The sequence below is a fragment of the Amblyomma americanum genome, chromosome 3 (genome assembly GCF_052857255.1).
Source record: "Amblyomma americanum isolate KBUSLIRL-KWMA chromosome 3, ASM5285725v1, whole genome shotgun sequence".
Lineage (NCBI taxonomy): Eukaryota > Metazoa > Arthropoda > Arachnida > Ixodida > Ixodidae > Amblyomma > Amblyomma americanum.
The window spans coordinates 172,104,911-172,124,162 of NC_135499.1; the positions used below are offsets into that span (position 1 = coordinate 172,104,911).

The 19,252-nt window shown below is 48.0% G+C and overlaps 2 protein-coding genes and 2 non-coding genes across 4 annotated transcripts; 2 read left to right on the forward strand and 2 right to left on the reverse strand.

Moving 5' to 3' along the window:
• The first annotated feature begins 1,862 nt into the window (after positions 1-1,862).
• On the forward strand, positions 1,863-17,149 carry LOC144125426 (alkaline phosphatase-like). Its single transcript, XM_077658795.1, has 10 exons — positions 1,863-2,072; positions 2,868-3,091; positions 6,994-7,174; positions 9,414-9,586; positions 10,452-10,653; positions 10,775-10,912; positions 12,893-13,084; positions 14,084-14,179; positions 15,127-15,271; positions 16,973-17,149. The coding sequence occupies exons 1-10, from the start codon at positions 1,949-1,951 to the stop codon at positions 17,121-17,123; spliced, it is 1,626 nt and encodes a 541-aa protein (XP_077514921.1). The 5' UTR covers positions 1,863-1,948; the 3' UTR covers positions 17,124-17,149.
• Positions 3,636-3,707, forward strand: TRNAP-AGG (transfer RNA proline (anticodon AGG)). Its single transcript has one exon. It is a non-coding gene; the product is annotated as a tRNA-Pro (tRNA).
• TRNAP-AGG (transfer RNA proline (anticodon AGG)) lies at positions 5,333-5,404 on the reverse strand. The gene has a single exon. It is a non-coding gene; the product is annotated as a tRNA-Pro (tRNA).
• An 823-nt stretch (positions 17,150-17,972) lies between the features above and the next one.
• cyp33 (peptidylprolyl isomerase cyclophilin-33) lies at positions 17,973-19,100 on the reverse strand. The gene has a single exon (XM_077658796.1). The coding sequence runs from the start codon at positions 18,920-18,922 to the stop codon at positions 18,005-18,007; it is 918 nt and encodes a 305-aa protein (XP_077514922.1). The 5' UTR covers positions 18,923-19,100; the 3' UTR covers positions 17,973-18,004.
• Positions 19,101-19,252: the final 152 nt, after the last annotated feature.

The window sequence follows — 19,252 nt, forward strand, 5'->3', positions numbered from 1 at the left end:
AAATGCATCGACCCCCGCTGACAAGAATAAAAAATGGTTTCCTGCTTCGGATTCATGCAGTACGTACATCATAGCGCTGGTGGTGGTGGTGGCGGGGAGGGGAGGGGGGCGGGACCCACCGTACCCCCGAGACCCCCTTACTTTAAGTACTGCCTGGTGGATCGTGGCACTCCCAGGTAAGAGAAAGCTCCGGTAGTAACTGCAGCTCTTGGATAATTCAGGGGCAATCAGGGCCTGAATATATAGTTTCTAGCCCCAATTCTCTCAGCATACCGCCCCCCGGTTGCTGCCTCCAGCGACGCCTTGTCTCCGCTGCAATCCTGTTTTGCCGGCCGGGGCAGCGGATGACGCGGACAGGACGGAAATAAGAGATATGTTACAATATTCAGGCCTGAATCCCGATGTATATTACAAGAATGTTAATTTCTAGGAGGTCGTAACGTTTCTCTGAATTTTCGATTCGTCATCGCCGTCTTCGTTTCCCTTGCTGCGACAAGGACACAGTGATTTCGCAAGTCATCGTAGTCAGCAGCAGATCTGCTGCGTGCACAGCAAGACAAATGCGCCGGGATCACTATTCTCCAATTAAACCATGTACCGCACCAGCTACGGCAACCCTATCCCTCCTTGGAAGCACCGAAACATTACGATAATCTTACATATTTGTTAAGGTCTAATGTTATTTCCATGTGCTTAAGGTCCTTTTCTAACGTTATTGTAATGTTACATAAAAAGTTAAAACAACCCTCATCGAGTATAATAAAACATGTAAACAACATAAATGTATCATTCTCGAAATAGGTGAAGCAGCCCTGCACAAGCGTCCAGGCCTGCCGGTTGTGCTGCCACACAACTTACAACGCTTTGCAAGAACCATGCAGCAATGAGGGCGACACTTCAGATCCACTATACAGCACAACGCACAACTCGTATTCGCTCACCTCGAACGGTTATCATGGAGACGGTTATCATGGAGTCAAGCTTATATACCCATTACTAAGGGATGTCCCATGAGTGATAGTGGCGAATGGGTAATACCCAAGTTTTCTGACAAAATAATGGGGCTGTGCTCGCAATCTATGGTGAGTACTATCTAAGGGATGTGGTTGCAAAGTACTGCTGGTTGAAAAACATCTTTATTGTAAAAACAGTGGGAAAGATTCTGGAAATCAGTGCTCCAAATATATTTGTAATGTTGTATAGTTATGACTAACATTAAATAACGTTTTGATGACTATATTATAACAATGTTTCTTTAGAGCGTTAGAATAGCGTTTTCTATATAAAACAATGTTACATGTTAATTTTTAACGTTGATGCAACATTATAATGGAGCATGTAACTGCAACTTACATAACATTTTAAAAACACTATTCAAATGTTCGGTGCTACCTGGGCAGCAAACACACTTCCTGGTCTGACCCTAGCTGCGGAATACATTCCGCTAATAATTGCAAAAGCAAGAGTAGTCTTGAAAAAATAAAGCCTTGAAATTGAGTTACTCGATCTGAGAGAAAGCTATATCGTTGAAAGAAATTCTTATCATCTATTTTTTCCCCTGGTAGTCTCGAAAGAAAGGCACACATTAAGTTCTTTTGTTTTCTTATTATTTTTTTGTCGAGTTGCCTGTGAACTTGGAAAATCCCAGTAGGGTAGCCACTACAAGCCTTTCCATCCCGGATCGACATCGCCCGGGAATTGTTTGGGATGCCACATTAGACGGGGGGATAGCTGTGCCATCTGTGAAATCCTCCCAGATGCTAGTAGTAGCAGTAAAAACATTTATTTCGGAAGAGAAGAGTTAGGACATATGGGGTGAGGGAGAGATAGATTTGGAGCTTCAGTGGTCGGTATTCCCTGGAAGCCTTTCCTTTTGCGGCCATGTGGCCGTGGAAGAGGAGGTAGAGGAAGTGACCAGGTGGGGCGCCGCTCAGGAGGAGGAGGGGCCATGGCCGACGCCCCCGCCCACCGGGCGGTCGTCGTCGCGCTGCTCGCCACCGCCGCCGCCATCACCGCGGCCTGGGCAGCCGCCGCCACGGCACGCTTCCCCAACCCAACGGCGCAGCAGGAGAGTGAGTGGGCACATTACCCGATGCCGGAGAAACGCCATGCAGTATCGAGACAACAGTCAGCTTTGGGCACAAACTCCGGTCCGCAGGGAATGGGCGTGAACCGAATGCATTTGCAATGCACGATGCACAGTTTGGCTTGCACCGACGTCCCTTTGCCCGCCACATTTGTCAACCAGAAGAATGGCGAAAGCCTGTTCGTTCGTCTAATTCGGTTATGCCATCTGCCCTGCGAAAGTGAGCTTGGCGGAAGTTATACGAGGAGGATCATCATGAAGACACTGACGTCATGTGCAAGCCACGTCACACCACTAACTAAAACCATGTCGTCTCAAAGCGCTGGTAAACAGCGAGAAAAAAAAAGTTGCAAAACTAATTCGCAATGTGCGGTCACTGCCACAAGCGCGAGCGTAGGAAGTCATGATAGCCTCACGTGTAAAATACGGCTGCCTCCTTTCTTTTCTATAGATGAAAGCCTTTGCCAAAGAACTTCTTCGTTCCTTGCCACTCGTCAAAGCTCCCGGCAGTGCTGTGTGCAACGCAGCTGTCCAATGACCTATGCTATGCGGGTAATTGTTTGCAATTTGAGGGCGGCCAGGACTGCACGAAATGACAGTGTTCGTCAGCGCATGAAGCTGGCCTATAGTTCCATGGTTTTCCGTGACTACAAAATTAGCCCCAATGAACGGGACCACAGAACAGGCTCACGTTGCATCTCCTGCTTAGTCATCCCGTTTTTTGGCGCTAATGTTGTAGAGATGACAGCGTGTCCGCGTGGTGGCCGTCGTGTGCGCGCAGAGGATCCCGAGTTCTGGTACCGGTACAACCGCAAGGCCCTCGAGCGTCGGCTGAGCACCGAGAAGCGCGAGGGCCGCGCGCAGAACGTGATCCTGTTCATCGGCGACGGCATGGGCATCTCGACCATCACCGCCGCGCGCGTCTTCAAAGGACAGCTGGCCGGCAAGACCGGCGAGACCTCCGCCCTGATCTTCGAGAAATTCCCGCACGCCTCTCTTTCCAAGGTGAGAATCAATCAACCGATCAATCAATCAATCAACCAACCAATCAATCAATCAATCAATCAATCAATCAATCAATCAATCAATCAATCAATCAATCAATCAATCAATCAATCAATCCATTTATATTGCAGACGCTTGCATATAGGCATGAACTCAACCGTCAGCTGGCCCGCGACAGCTTTTCGGTATTTTTGAAAGTGCTGCCTTCAGCATCGAGGTGTCCAGAAACAGATAAAAAGAACGAAAAAAAGCTCGCTGTTTCGCGAAACTTCCGACGCAGCGACATTCACCGCGCGGTTGCCCTCGTAGGTGGTCTTCGAGCCATTTTCTTGCCAACCTCGTGTTTTTGCCACCTTTGTGGGCTCGAGTACAGTGCAGTTGACAGGGCAGCTAGAGCTGTTTTACACGCTGTATGCAAATATCAGCGCGGCAGAGCGAACATAATTGTGCTCAGAAGCCAACGCTGTCCTCGTTTCCCTCGCGAGACCCGTTGGCCACGTGCCCTACTGGCGCCTGACTTAACAGAGCTCGTTGCATGATTGTCGGCTCGTTGGTCTAGGGGTATGATTCTCGCTTAGGGTGCGAGAGGTCCCGGGTTCAAATCCCGGACGAGCCCGACTTTTTTTTTTGAAACTTGGCTACGAGAATGTTGGAGTGCCTTAGAAGAAAATTTCACCGCACTTCTCTCTAACGGCATCAACAGCGCCCAACATTCTGTCTGTCCATATCGTCGACCGTTGACGTAGATGGCGATACAGCTGTTTGCATTTCTCGCTGCCGTCCGGGCAACGACGTGTTGGCTACTCTTGGAATGTATTATTACTGTTCGTACTGCGCCACACAGTTTGTCGGCGCTGAAATGGAGGCACGATATTCGCGTGTTGGAGACCGCATTAGAAAAGGACTGCTGACTCGGGGCTCTCTTAGTCAGCTCCTTTCATTGTCCAGAAAGTTGTGCAAAAGCTGTTAGAGTCTCTGCTGCGGGAGGCTCACCAGTAAAAACATTTTTTTTTCTGAGTTTCTAGAGTCATGTGCATCTCATATATAAACAATATGGAACCCCTGGTCCCTCGTGTACTCACTATATACAAATGATGTTTCCATGTTGCAATTTCCAACCGTTGCGACAGTTTGTTCGAGATTGTGTATATGCGAGAAAAACAATTACCCGGTGAGTTTTCCATTGCAAAACAGAATAGTTCTCTTTCTTGAGACCCGCGTGAACTATATAAACGAAAAAAATAAAATATCTGAAAAGAAATGGCGTGCGTCATCTGAAAGAGCTAAGACTTGATGAAACCGCCATGTTTACAGCGACAAAGTAACTTCACTTGATTTCACCGACAGACTGACAAACTAAACTGCAAAGCACTGGAGTTTTTCTGCTGGCTACAAATAGCTAGTTGTGTTTCAGGCATCTGAACTCGCCTGTCTTCTGCACCCTAGTTCCTTGAGGTCGGGAGACGATATCCGCTGGAGTCTCTTGTGCATGGCTTCCACCAACAAGAACCTTTCTGATAGGGTTCTGAGATATCTAGCTGAGCACTCTTAAACGGACAATGCGAAAAAAAAGCTATAAGTTCTTGGGCTTGGCTTAGGCGAGATAAGAGGAGATAAGGACATGCTGTTTGGAAGGAAGGCCCATGGTCTCTTGATAGACAAGGAAAGGAGATTTTCGTCCTGGTAAGCTTTCACTCCAAAATTAATACGCCCTCGCACCCCGTGCTCAAATACATGCAGCGAGGAGATGTCTGCATGTGTCCAATAAACACCGAGGTCTAGCCCTTTTGTGGTGATATTCATCACTTTAAATTATAACCCATGTGACGTGTGTAATAACTGCACCGCAAAACTACTGTTTTTTTTTTGTTTGCTGTTTGTACTGGTTAATAACTGGCTGGATTAATGATGCGAAAATAAAAATACAACACTTATTTTGAAGCCACGATCGAGCAAACATGTCCCGAAAGCCAACAGAACTTTTGAGTGAACCGATCGATAAGAGCAAACATAGAGATATATCCACAGAGAACTGCATTCGCTATATGCGAGGTGAAAGACTGCACGCGCAACCGGATAATAGCTTGTGTCAGTTGGGTTTGCTCCCTACTTTTTGTCCTCTACAGTGGCAGTAACATCGACAGCTCGATTTGCTCAGTTCGTGAATACGCCCGAACCCGATAAAAATTTGCTTAGTGGCCGCCATCTCAGAGAGGTTTGACTCGGGAAAAAAAAAAGCAAGGGCTCGTCCGGGATTTGAACCCGGGACCTCTCGCACCCTAAGCGAGAATCATACCCCTAGACCAACGAGCCGAACTGCTAATGCACGAACGCGAGTCAGCCGCTAGGACTGAACTGGACGTTCAATGGGGGATGACCTCAATTTCAGAGCGAGCGTACGGGGAGATCAAAATTGCTCGCGGCGGACAGCATGGGCGAAGCGTGACAAACTCGTTCATGCAACGCGCGTAATTTGAACGCATCAGAACTGTCAACTTGTATTTCTGGCCGCGGCGGCCGTACAAGGGCCCTAGCATCGCTGCCGTGTCCTGTGCGATGTCAGTGCACGTTAAAGAACTTCTGGTGGTCGAACTTACTTAAGAGCCCGCCACACGCCGTGCTGCCAGATGCCATGCCATTCTATTCCATACTATTTCAGCGCTCAGTACGTATTTAGCAGTTGCGCACATTGTTTCCGTGCTGCTGTAACCATTGTTCTTAAAATCGCGTTACAAATGCTTGCCTTCGACATTGGTTTCCCAGGCATATGAGTGATCCACCTGCGTAAACTCTTGGTAAATAAAATTTATTCTTACTCCTTCTTTTTCCTTAGCTTTCACTGAGCAAGTAACAATAGATGGCTTGCACGTGGAGCCGTGAGCACTATGATTGAGCACCACGCATTGTCCCCACCAAGCTTTCATTGCACAAGTGGCGAAAAGCGCAGATTTATCGCCACAGACAATCAGGTGCACAGATTTTCGCTGTACTTTTGGACATTCAACATGGCGGCCCCTACGACTTCAGTGCTAGCAATGCCATGCTCCCAACGATTTGCGACTAAATAGTTGGTTAAAAGAGTGGTGTTCAAAACAGACTGCAAAGTCATGCGGCCTTTTGACAACCACTATATATGCGTAGACAGGTATACCGCAAGATGCTAGCACATTTTTCTGTTCTTGAGTAAACGTTCCTTTTCCTGTACAGTGTCAGTCAGCAGTCTCGTTTTCTTTCCTATTCTCTAAATTGTATTATTTTTTTTTCATGCTAGGCAGCATTTTAGACATAGTCCTCGATACGTGACTTTGGACCAATGAAGGGGACGTCAGGAACTCACTAACGTTTCAAAGCACAATACTCTTTAGAGTGAGATAAGTCGAAAAGGGGGAGCCTCACCGCTGAAGCCTATGCCGAAGGGCGAAAAGGATGAAGATTTTGCTGTTGAATTCGCTCCCAGCGCGCTATATACCGCCGAATATGTCAGCAGCAGTATGCATATGACGACAGCGACACTGGCGCGGTTGCTCCGCGAGCCACTGGGCGAGGAGAGATGGAGAGGAGGACCATAGGTGGAGACGGAGAAAAGAAAAGTTAAGTGCGCCGTATAATCTCACTATTGTCATCACATTTTAATCAGCCATTCAAGGCAATCCAGGTGTAACTAGCGAATTAGATTACACCATTAGAATTTGAATTTGAGATAACTCGTAGGTGCATTCTGTCTGTTCTTTCTATTGAAGCGCGGAAAAGAAACTTTGGTGAGCAGCTCTGACAGGCATTCTGCATTAAAACGGAACGTAATTTGAATAGGATAGGTAGGTTATGCCTCGGAATAGTGCTTGGACAGAGGATTGCCGTGTCGGATGAAAAGCGGGGTGTGCGCGGGGGCCCGTGTAGCGCAGGTCTACTGCGTCGACCGCCTGGTTCCGGACTCGGCGTGCTCGGGCACGGCCATCCAGTGCGGCGTCAAGGCCAACTACTACACGCTGGGCGTGTCCGCGCACGTCCTGATGGGCAACTGCAGCCAGGCTTCGAACCCTCGCAACCACCTCAAGTGTCTCTACGAACTCGCCCAGGAAGCCGGTGGGTGCGAGATGCTCGTACGATGAACACTCAATGATTACTTTATACCATAAGTAAGGACTTGAATACTCGTACGATGAACACTCAACGATTACTTTATAACATCAGTAAGGACTTGAATATAGGTATGTCGTAACACTGAGCCTCTTCCCACTTCGAAAAATAAACACCTAGTCCATTAACACCCTCCGCTTGTAACTGTGTGGGTGACTGTCCGTCTCAATACACCACCCTTCAAACTTCCACTTCCTGTCATGCCCCTCCGGAAAAGAAAGAATGGGTTTTGGACAAGCCCCTGTTAACAACCGTTACCTTGACTTCTTGAGTAAATACCACCTACTTATGTAAAAAGACTGCGTCAACGACCGCAGTCATCGCTGGACTTCGTTTTGTAGCCCTCGGGAGCTTCAGGTCTCCCCAAAGGCACTTCGCCGGAGCAGGTACACGTCATCCTTTCTCGAGGTTTGGAGCGCTGCGGACATCGCAGGCATTCCATTGCGCAACCTGGCGAGAACTCGTATCATCAGGGATGCAAACTGATTATGATGTGAACTTTCGACAGAGGTGGTACTGACTTTGCCGAACATACTTGCCGAGTCTCGGCAGTGCAGTGCTCCTCCGGGGTTCGGGAGCTTCGACCTGAAAGTGCCTCCTCTACGCGGCGCAGTAGCATTTCCAGTGGCCTCGGTATTAAAAAAAAAAAGAGGGTGCGCATGCTGGAGACCCTAGCTTCATTCGTGGTAGAGCGGAACACAACGGACATATGCGTCCACGAACGCTGCATGCTCTCGTTTGGGTGCACATACTCGTGGGGCTCTATTAGCATTCCGAAATCAGCCCACCCACGTGTACACGTGTGATGTGCAGCTTCCCTTCTTTTTCTTCCCCTCCTTTTACCTCTTTTTTTTTCATCCCTAAGCTCGGCTACTGAGCCGGAGTGCTCGGATTCGAACTCGGCCGCGGCTGCCGCGTTTCGACGGAGGAGAAACGCTAACGCGCCCGTGTGCTGTACGATGTCAGTGCACGTTAAAGGTCCCCAGGTGGTAGAGATTAATACACAGCCCTCCACCGAGGCGCCTCTTTATCTCTTCCTTATTTCACTCCCTCATCCCTTCGTCCACAGTTAGTGGTTTCAGCGAGATGTGAGGCAGTTACTCCGCGCTTCTCTTTCTTTGGCGGCTTTCGTATTTAGATATCTGAAAACGTTGGTGGCGGCCGCGTTTCATTGGAGGCCAAGTTCAAAAGACGCCCGTGTGCTCTGACATTCCCAGGTGGTAGAAATTAATCCGAAGCCCTCCACTAACCCGACGCGGTGGCTCAGTGGTTAGGGCGCTCGGCTACTGACCCGGAGTTCCCGGGTTCAAACCCGACCGCAGCGGCTGCGTTTTTAATGGTGGCAAAACGCTAAGGCGCCCGTGTGCTGTACGATGTCAGTGCACGTTAAAGATCCCCAGGTGGTCGAAATTATTCCGGAGCCCTCCACTACGGCACTTCTTTTTCCTTTCCTTCACTCCCTCCTTTATCCCTTCCTTTACGGCGCGGTTCAGGTGTCCAACGATATATGAGACAGATACTGCGCCATTTCCTTTCCCCCAAAACCAATTATTATTAAGCCCTCCACTGCAGAACTTTTTCTCTGACCCTCCGTTCACTTCCTCCTGCAACCCTTCCCTCACGGCGCGGTTAATAATAATAATTGGTTTTGGGGGAAAGGAAATGGCGCAGTATCTGTCTCATATATCTTTGGACACCTGAACCGCGCCGTAAGGGAAGGGATAAAGGAGGGAGTGAAAGAAAGGAAGAAGAGGTGCCGTAGTGGAGGGCTCCGGAATAATTTCGACCACCTGGGGATATTTAACGCGCACTGCCATCGCACAGCACACGGGCGCCTTAGCGTTTTTCCTCCATAAAAACGCAGCCGCCGCGGTCGGGTTCGAACCCGGGAACTCCGGATCAGTAGTCGAGCGCCCTAACCACTGAGCCACCGCGGCGGGGTCACGGCGCGGTTCGAATATCAACCGGCAGTTACTGCACCTTCCTTTCTTTTATATATATTTGTTTACAACCGTCATAACCAGTTTTATTTCCATTCACGTGCTCGGGCACGACTGCGGTAGTGATGCTGAATCAGGTAAGCCGTGGCGTGCTTTTCTGCGGTACCGGACCGCATTCGCGGTCTTCACCTCCTTTGTCTACAGCCTATAAGGTACTGCAGTGTTCTCGATGCACGGGCATGCAGACAAGAGCACGGGCTTCGTGACCACGGCCAGCGTAACGGACGCGACGGTGGCGGCGGGCTACGCACACTCGGCGCACCGCGAGTGGGAGAGTAGCGTGGGCGTCAAGAGCGGCGGGGACTGCCTGGACATCGCCCACCAGCTGGTGCACCGGCCGCCCGGACTGCACCTCCGCGTGAGCCCAATATACATTTTTTTAAAAGAGGCTGTCGCACTGTTCCCTTGATGTGATGTACATTGAAGCGGCGTCCATGTGTCATTTATAGCTGTTAAGGCTAAACCGAGCATTTGCAGTAACCGCAACCCCACGATGGCGACAGCTGTGGAGCATAACTGCGATAATGCCATGAGTTAAATTTTCATCGTGATTTTGTAATGTCCCATTACGAGCAAGTACGAACAGCAAAGCACCGTGGGTCCGCGTCGCTGCTGCTCAAGCCTCTTTCAAGCAGACTACAACACAGTTCCTTGAACTTGCGCACGAGCTTGCTCCCGCTTCCGCTGGCCTTTAGATGGACTGCGACCTGTATGAGGTCTGCCCCTGGCATCCAGCCATGGCCCAGCAGTACAGTGGTCATGAGACAGACGTCCATACTAACAGTCAACCATGTGACCGGGGTTTTGCATGGCTCCGTCCCGGATCTGATCGGTAGTACCATTTAACAAGCTGAGCCGCAATCTGACGCAAGGAGGCGCAACATAATGGCGGTGTTGGGTTTGTTGGTAAATTGCTACTTGAAAGAACGACACAGAAACATTGTTACTCGAAAAAAGACACGCCTCGGGCACTGGTTCGTGGGTCACTTCTTGAAATGAACAGCGCCAAGGTACAGCAAATGCGCGAGAACGACAGAGTCTGTGACCTGGCAACTCCTCCAGCCCTTTCTTATCGATTTTTCCTTTTTCGAGGGTGTATATTTGTTGCCGCTTGGCTTTGCATAGGTGGGTTTGTAAACTAGGTTTACGGTGTCTTACTACGGCATGAATGCACAGGAGACAACAGAGTATACTGCCCGCACCATATGTATCCGTTGACTCAGTTTATCGCCGGCGGCGGCCGTGAGCACTTCCTGGTTCCCGAGGAGGCTGCGCAATCTGGCCAGCCAGGAAGACGGCCGGACAGCCGGAACCTCATAGAAGAGTGGTCTCACCTCAAGCAGGCAGACCGAATGAGCGCTCACGTCTGCACCACCTGGAAGGATATCGATGACCTGGACCCGGCGAGGGCGGAGACTGTACTCGGTGTGTCCCAGTTTCTTCGGCGTGCCAATAGACACGGCTTGCAGTCGCAGCACGCAAAAAGCTCAGCCTTGTCTCTCATGGCAGCTAAGGCTTTATTTACAGATCTGTGCTTTATTTGCAGCACTGCTCGCCAGCGGGGATCTGCCGTATGAAGATCTGGATGACATCCGACAGGGCCGCAGTCGCTTGGCCAAACTTACCGAGAAGGCTATCCAGATCTTGAGCAAGAACCCCGACGGCTTTCTGCTCCTCGTTGAAGGTACGCAAAGCCATCCATCGCATTTTCTTGTTGGGAATGCTCTCTTTCTCTCTTCTATATATATATATATATATATATATATATATATATATATATATATATATATATATATATATATAGAAGTGGGATAATAATACTTAGATGAATAAATCGCTTAAAGAAAATTACTTATAAAGCAGCAGAAAAAACAACCATCCCACTGGCAAGCATAACACCATTAAAAAAAATTAACGTTCCCCTATGTATCTTGGTTTCGGTGACTGTTGGCTCCCTTCATAAATTTGTCAAACGGGCCCCTCATTTCCTTTAACTTGTCTGCTAATAGCTTAACGAGGTTCTGGCAGTCTTGATGCCATAGGTAGCATAAGAGGGCTCTCGCACAGTTTCCGCCCTCGCCGTTAGATGACGTTCTACGTTACGCTCGCGGTATTACAGGACGTGCTACGTCCGCCGCTATGGTCGAGGGTGGCGCTGGTGAACACTCTCAAGGCTCGCTTACACCCAGTAAACATAAATACCCACGAGAGCAGCAGATTGGACAGCCGTCGCCGTAGCTCAGTTGGTAAGAGCACCGGACGCGATATTCGGAGGTCGTGGGTTCGGATCCCACCGGCGGCATGGTTGTTTTTTCTGCTGCTTTATAAGTAATTTTCTTTAAGCGATTTATTCATCTAAGTATTATTATCCCACTGGCAAGCATAACACCATTAAAAAAAATTAACGTTCCCCTATGTATCTTGGTTTCGGTGACTGTTGGCTCCCTTCATAAATTTGTCAAACGGGCCCCTCATTTCCTTTAACTTGTCTGCTAATAGCTTAACGAGGTTCTGGCAGTCTTGATGCCATAGGTAGCATAAGAGGGCTCTCGCACAGTTTCCGCCCTCGCCGTTAGATGACGTTCTACGTTACGCTCGCGGTATTACAGGACGTGCTACGTCCGCCGCTATGGTCGAGGGTGGCGCTGGTGAACACTCTCAAGGCTCGCTTACACCCAGTAAACATAAATACCCACGAGAGCAGCAGATTGGACAGCCGTCGCCGTAGCTCAGTTGGTAAGAGCACCGGACGCGATATTCGGAGGTCGTGGGTTCGGATCCCACCGGCGGCATGGTTGTTTTTTCTGCTGCTTTATAAGTAATTTTCTTTAAGCGATTTATTCATCTAAGTATTATTATCCCACTGGCAAGCATAACACCATTAAAAAAAATTAACGTTCCCCTATGTATCTTGGTTTCGGTGACTGTTGGCTCCCTTCATAAATTTGTCAAACGGGCCCCTCATTTCCTTTAACTTGTCTGCTAATAGCTTAACGAGGTTCTGGCAGTCTTGATGCCATAGGTAGCATAAGAGGGCTCTCGCACAGTTTCCGCCCTCGCCGTTAGATGACGTTCTACGTTACGCTCGCGGTATTACAGGACGTGCTACGTCCGCCGCTATGGTCGAGGGTGGCGCTGGTGAACACTCTCAAGGCTCGCTTACACCCAGTAAACATAAATACCCACGAGAGCAGCAGATTGGACAGCCGTCGCCGTAGCTCAGTTGGTAAGAGCACCGGACGCGATATTCGGAGGTCGTGGGTTCGGATCCCACCGGCGGCATGGTTGTTTTTTCTGCTGCTTTATAAGTAATTTTCTTTAAGCGATTTATTCATCTAAGTATTATTATCCCACTGGCAAGCATAACACCATTAAAAAAAATTAACGTTCCCCTATGTATCTTGGTTTCGGTGACTGTTGGCTCCCTTCATATATATATATATATATATATATATATATATATATATATGAAGGAAGCCAACAGCCATCGAAGCCAATTAGGTGCATAGGGAGAATGTTTCTCATGAGCAGTGGGCGCACAGAGCCACTCAAACTATAAGAGCTCCGCTCAACAGATTGATTCAACTACAAGGCGTGTCACACGCTGGTGCTCGCCCATGGACTGAAGTCTTTTTCTGTACATATAAAAAGGGCACCTTTGCAGCGGGCCAGATCGACAAGGGCCACCACGAGACATTGGCGCAGCGGTCGCTGGCGGAGGTGCTCTCGCTGGACCTCGCCGTCTCTAAGGCGGTCCAGATGACGCGGCCTGACGAGACGCTCATCGTGGTCACCGCCGACCACGGCCACACATTCGTCATGGGCGGAAAGCCTCATCGAGGAGCCAATATTTTCGGTATAGAGAGTTCACGCTGCAGTTGCATGGCATAGGCATGCGCAGGTCTCAAAATAAGAGGTTAATGGGAGAAGGCAGGAGAGGAGGGCTGAATGTCGTGTATAGTGGCGCTACACTGGCTCCTGTTCATGTGTTCTTGGTAGCAGGGAAGAATATGGGACAAAATTTGTGCCCTCCTTTCCAATGCTCCGCCTCTCCTCCCTTCTACACCCCCCTCTGCTCTGTGCATGCGTATGGTCATAAGGCTTACTGTGGTGCATATGGGAGCAGTGGCAGTCCCATATGAACAATGCATTTTTTTAACTTCATTCGTTCAGTGTGTAGTGGCTTTTCAATAAAAAAATTAGAAACTACGAGAAATTTTGAAAAATATATCCTCTTTGGGTTTAGTCAAGTGAAGTGCGCGAACACATTTGTGCCGGATTTTTTGAAAACATGAGTGAACAGACAAATTATTTATCGTGACTGTTACGAGAACAGAGTTGGTGATGATCTTGACACTGCTCTATAGGTCATACACCCCTGGAATCTTCATGCGCAACAATTTGAGCTTGCCACTGCAGGCAGCAAATCGCAAACCTATGAAAAACACATGTACATGTGTACAGCTGGTTGCCTCACACCTTAATCAAAGTTGATCAGTTTGAGACTATTTCAGGTGCTGCTTAATGAGGAATTGGTTTGTAATCTTTTGCCTAAAGCAGAACATTTAGCAGATTTTTTTTTTCTGTCATGACTTGTGCACGCACCCGTCGACGAAACGGTGTTACTACCACCCGAAGACATTCAGACTACACCTGTATCTGAAATGACATACACTTTAAAAGAGAATCCTTGGATGCCCTACTTTACTAAGCAGGAACTTTGCTGCCGACCACCTGTGCACCGGCTTGCATTTCGCCGTTTCTTATTTTAGGTAGATGCCGCTGGTATATGGCGCGAAATGACGCACTCCATTTGAGGGAATTCAACAGCAGCAACTGTCTGTGATTCCCGCAGGTCTGGATGACAAGCAGGTTCCGAGGACCGTGCTAAACTACGCCGTCGGTCCGGGCTACCATCAGGACTACTCCAACTTGACCCTGGACGCAACATGTTTGTATTGTACACAATAGACCATTTTAGCGTAGCCGGACAACCATACAGCAAATACGGTAACACGTTGCCAGGCTTGCCTAGCCACACTTGCTGTATGGTAGCAGTTGCCGTAGTTGCCGTGCTTACCGTACGTGGGGCTAAATCTCTCCAATACTGCTACGAGGCATTGCGATTCTATGCCGCACCGAGAAGACAAGAACATTGAAAATACACACACATACGGCGCTGTGTAAACAAAAAGAGTAGGTATAATATGTTCAGTGCAGCACGTGTTCTTGTCAGTGTCTTCGTCTTATATGCGCTGTGCAAAACATGACAGCACATAGAGGCGTAAATAATGTCTAAAGCCCAAATATAGTCCACCGGGAAGAGTAAAAGTACACGTGTGACCTTCACGCATTCACCACCTCCTTGCATAGTATGCATGCGCATGCTCAAGCCGTACATTATATATACTGGCGGTGCCCGATGGCATAACGCAGACAAAGGGTTATGAGATAGCCAAGAACTGGAAATTAACATCAGAAACAAGCGTATACATACATGCAAATGTAACAAAAAGTGCTATTAACAATTAATGCTCAGCGATGAATTAACGAGTTATTATGCCACTCTCTGGATAAAATTCCACACTAACGTAGCAGCTACGTTTCGTTAATGTATATGGAATAATAATGTACAAAATTAGGTCTCATTTTCTTATTGGCACGATGCTTTTCTTGAACAATTTGCACAAAAAAAAAAAAGCAGCCAATTCGGTTTCCCGCAGAAAATTGCCCCTTCTCCATACCTCCCTTAAATTCTACTTCAGGAAAAAAAAAACATTTTCTGCCATTTAGCGATAGACGCACAGTACACCACACAAAACAGCTACCATTTCGTAGGTCCCAGGAACACCGCCTGCTCAAGAGCCATTGCACCCAACCATATGCTTCTGTGTGCAGCAAACGTGGACTTCGCTTTCCCCTCCGTGTACGGGGAGAAGGCTGGCACTCACAGCGGTGAGGACGTGGCTGTGTTCGCCTATGGGCCGTATGCGCACCTCTTCAGCGGAGTTCACGAGCAGACGTACATCTACGAAGTCATCAGGTGCGTTCTGCACCACCAACAGCAGCCTACAGGCTTTCGCGAAAATGGCGGAAAACTCTAGTGGATGGCAGAGGAGGACAAAGACTCCACAACACGGAGGAATTCTTTCCTTCCTCCATGCTCCACAACTCCCAGCTTTTCACTGTTCTACATGGCCGAGAAGCGACCGCCATAGCTGTACCATATCCCACCACGCGACAAATGAGTGGATTTGACTCTAGAGCACATCCGCTCTCAACTCCACCTGGACTACATGACGTCACAAACGGCATGGCCTCGAAAGTGGCCAGCCCACATCTCTCTTGAACATCAGGCCTGCCTGAGCAACAAACTGTCTATGAGCTGCAGGTGAATTACGGAGCGTTCGGTTACTCCAATGACTTAATTTCAATGCCAGCCAGATGAGCTGGTTTCGGGAAATCAAGCCCTGGCCTGCACAAGTAGTGAGAGGGAGAGAGCATCCCACAAAAAGTGGTATTGCGCAGGAAGTCGGGGATAACACTTTTCTTCTACTGATTTGTTCGAGCGGCAGTCGTCTTAGCAGCTCGCGCATGACGTAAGCCACCTCTGCCAATATCTGGCGCCACATCGTGACGAGTAATGGAGCAGCCAAGTGGCTCCCATTGCAATGCGAGTGATGTGGCTGGCATCGAAATAGAAGCGGCATCGCTTATGCATTTCAGGCCTGAAAAAATCCCTTGTACAGGTCTTGCTGTAAAACAAAAAGAAAAACAGATAGCTGAAAGGGACCCCCTTTTCATACCCAATGGCCTCTTACCCCTATTCCTTGCGCCACTGCTGGATAAATTACTGACATTGTAACAGTGCACATTTATCCAGCAATACATATCTAATTGTTGGCCAATGTCATAGAGTGGCAAGAGAACAGAGTGCGCTTAGTGTGGGCTGAATCTAGGACGCGCAGGCTCTCGACTCTGTTTTTGTGTGCAAAGAAGTCCAGGAAAATAGGCAATGTGTGCAACTGTATCAAATCTGCAATTCAGACAAAATATTTTTTGCAGAACTTGCACGCTAAGCATGCAACACTGTGTTCACTCTTTTCTTTTGAATGCATACTACTTGATTTTGCAGTTTAACGCTGTGCAAGACAGTAGTTTAGCCGGCAGCAGCAAGTTTCCGCTTGGCAACAATGTACCCCCGCAGACGCCACAGTGTTGGGAAGGTTGCAAGAAAAAGCTTGTAATAAAGGTGTCGGTTCGAGTGACATGTGAAGCTGCTACACAAAATGCTTGTGGACAGCAGTGCACTGTGACTGCTCCCCAAAGTAAGGTCACAAAGGCAAACGCCATGTTGCTGGGCAGCCACTGTTGCCTCCATACGTGAGCCATGTGCCACCACAGCCAGCTTGCTCATAACAAAAGGCATGGAATATCAATTTTTGTAAAATCATTTTTGAAAAACCTGAATGTAGACAGACATGAGAACAGGAAAAACATAACCACACATGGCAGTTAGTCTGGTGGGGAGAGAAATTTGTGAAAATTACTGAGAGGGTAGCTGTATCCAGTGCAGGACTGGCTTGAGCTGAGATCAATAGGAAACCCTACTGTACTGAAGAAGGCCCAACTGGCTGCGGTTGTTTATGTTTTTGTTTAACAATATAATTTAAACTCATTGTTCAGCTTTTTTGTGCCATAACAGGTGCGCCTCTGAATCTGCTGTATTTTTCGTGCCTTACAGGTATGCTGCTGGCCTAGATGAATCCAGTCGTCCACTAAAACGCCACTCACTGCTGATGTTGATCAACATATGGCTGCCGGATCCTGTAAAATATGCCTTTGGACTCACAATCCTCTTTTATATTTACGTGTTCTTCAAGGCTTTAGTGTAAATTTCATTAAACTGTTTGCACAGACATATCAAATGATTCTTACTCATCACATATGCCCACATTGTGCTCATGGTTATTAAACGTGGGAACTTCACGACACATATTAGCAGAAGGTATACTGCAGTCAGCTGTAGTGATCCATATCTCCTAGCATGCAGTTCAGCAAGAATGGCATAATATGAGAGCCATGGAAGTACAAATTTGTAAAAGAAATTACTGATGTTCCGGGCACGTGAATGCACACATTCTGAGAGCTATTCTGAAATTCTGTGGTGTCAAGTTGAACAGTTCTCACTCTCTTATTTGACTCGTTTCAACATCACCTCCCTTGGTCTGCCTCAATGCCAGTTCCGAAGCAACTGCTGCACCCTAGCTTCTACTACTTCATGTAGCAGGCACGGGCAACAAAAAAAAATTTTGGTTTAAACACTGCACTCAAAATGCTATGCTTAGCATCACACTAAATAAATTTGGGTTATGTGTTGTAGATTTTCATACAGCTCGCATGTTAAAATAAGGAAAATATTATGATTAAGGTGAAATTTTTACTTTAGCAGTTCAAAAATACTTAAGCTTGTACCATGCCTTTTCTATCGTACCCAAAAGTAAAAATCTTCGAGGATATTTTGAAGTAAATAACAGCTCTGTGGTTTTCAGACAAGAATAAACTGAGCAGCATCAATCGGCAACACATGCGATGTGCCAGACCCATAAGTTAGAGTTAGGCCCATACAGACACATTGGACGCTGGATTTTTGCATGAACTGTACCACTTATATCACAACCTGCTCTTGCTCACTGCAGATATTGTAGCAACAGATATGCATAAATATTGGACACAGATTTAAGTACGATACAAAAAAAGCTTTATCAAAAGGTCACTACGTGTACTCGCCACTGTTGGAAATTTCAACTTTTTTGGACACTTTGCCCGACGGTGAGCCATACGTTTCCATCTTCTTGACGACTTCCATACCGCTGATGACTTGCCCGAACACAACGTGCTTCCCATCAAGCCAATCAGTCTTCGCTGTAGTCAGAAAAAACTGAGAGTTGTTGGTGTTTGGACCAGAGTTGGCCATGGAAAGCATTCCCGGTCCCGTGTGTTTCAGCTCAAAGTTCTCGTCCGCAAACTTTCGTCCATAAATCGACCGTCCACCGGTCCCGTTGTGGTTGGTGATGTCTCCTCCCTGGCACATAAAGCCGGGAATTATTCGGTGGAAAGTGCTCTTAATGAACCCGAAACCTTTCTCGTGCGTACAGAGACAGCGGAAGTTCTCCGCCGTCAAAGGCACGACGTCTTTGTACAGTATGATGCGGATCCTTCCGATCTCTTGGCCATCCACGCTAATGTCAAGATAGACTTGAGGGTTGGCCGCGTTCTTCGCTTTCTCGGATTCCTTCGCGTCGCTTTCCGCGTCGGCTTCACCGCCTTCCTTCGAATCTTCGTCGTCTTCTTTGGTGTTAAGAGTTTCGCCGGCGTGCTGCCGCAGCCAGCTGTCTTCGGACCACACAGCTCTCGTCGAGCCCTCTTTGATTTTCATCGGCTTTGCAATGTTTACGCGAATGGTTCTGCCGAACAGCTCCGAATCGTTCATGTTGTCGATTGCTGCCGCGGCGTCTTCTGCTTGCTCGAATTCCACAAAAGCGAACCCGCGGTGCTTTTGTGTTTCATAGTCAAGGGGAATCTGCACGTCAATCACGTCGCCGAAAGGAATAAACGCAGCGTGCAGCACCTTTTCGTCGACCTCCTCGGCAAGCCCGCCAACGTAAACCATACGTTTTGATGTAGTAGACATCGCGACCACTGACGACAGTGGTGCTTCCCTTGGAGCAGAACACGTCTGGTCTTTTATAATAGAGTTCGGAGATTAGCAGACTGCTACAGCCAGTCGAAGCACAACACAACGTTACACATGTGCCCGCAAACTTCGCGAACGCCGACAAACAAGCGCAAGCGCGCAAGGTTGCCACATTTGTGTCGTTCTGCGGTTCTGCCAATTCTGCGGCGACAAAAACGCTGCTTTAATTGAGGATCTCTCTTTTTATTACGTTTCATGCACTATAAAAATGTTTGTGTTAGTGTTATTTAAGTAATGCAATGTTTGTATCAATGATTCTTTTTTGTT

What these genes read in the sequence shown, in the direction of transcription:
- cyp33 (XM_077658796.1), bottom strand. Translation starts at nt 18,922, where the DNA reads ATGTCTACTACATCAAAACGTATGGTTTACGTTGGCGGGCTTGCCGAG.
- LOC144125426 (XM_077658795.1), top strand. Translation starts at nt 1,949, where the DNA reads ATGGCCGACGCCCCCGCCCACCGGGCGGTCGTCGTCGCGCTGCTCGCC. An exon ending in CTTTCTGCTCCTCGTTGAAG is followed by an intron (nt 10,913 to 12,892) that starts GTACGCAAAGCC and finishes GCACCTTTGCAG; the next exon opens with CGGGCCAGATCGACAAGGGC. An exon ending in CTTGACCCTGGACGCAACAT is followed by an intron (nt 14,180 to 15,126) that starts GTTTGTATTGTA and finishes TTCTGTGTGCAG; the next exon opens with CAAACGTGGACTTCGCTTTC.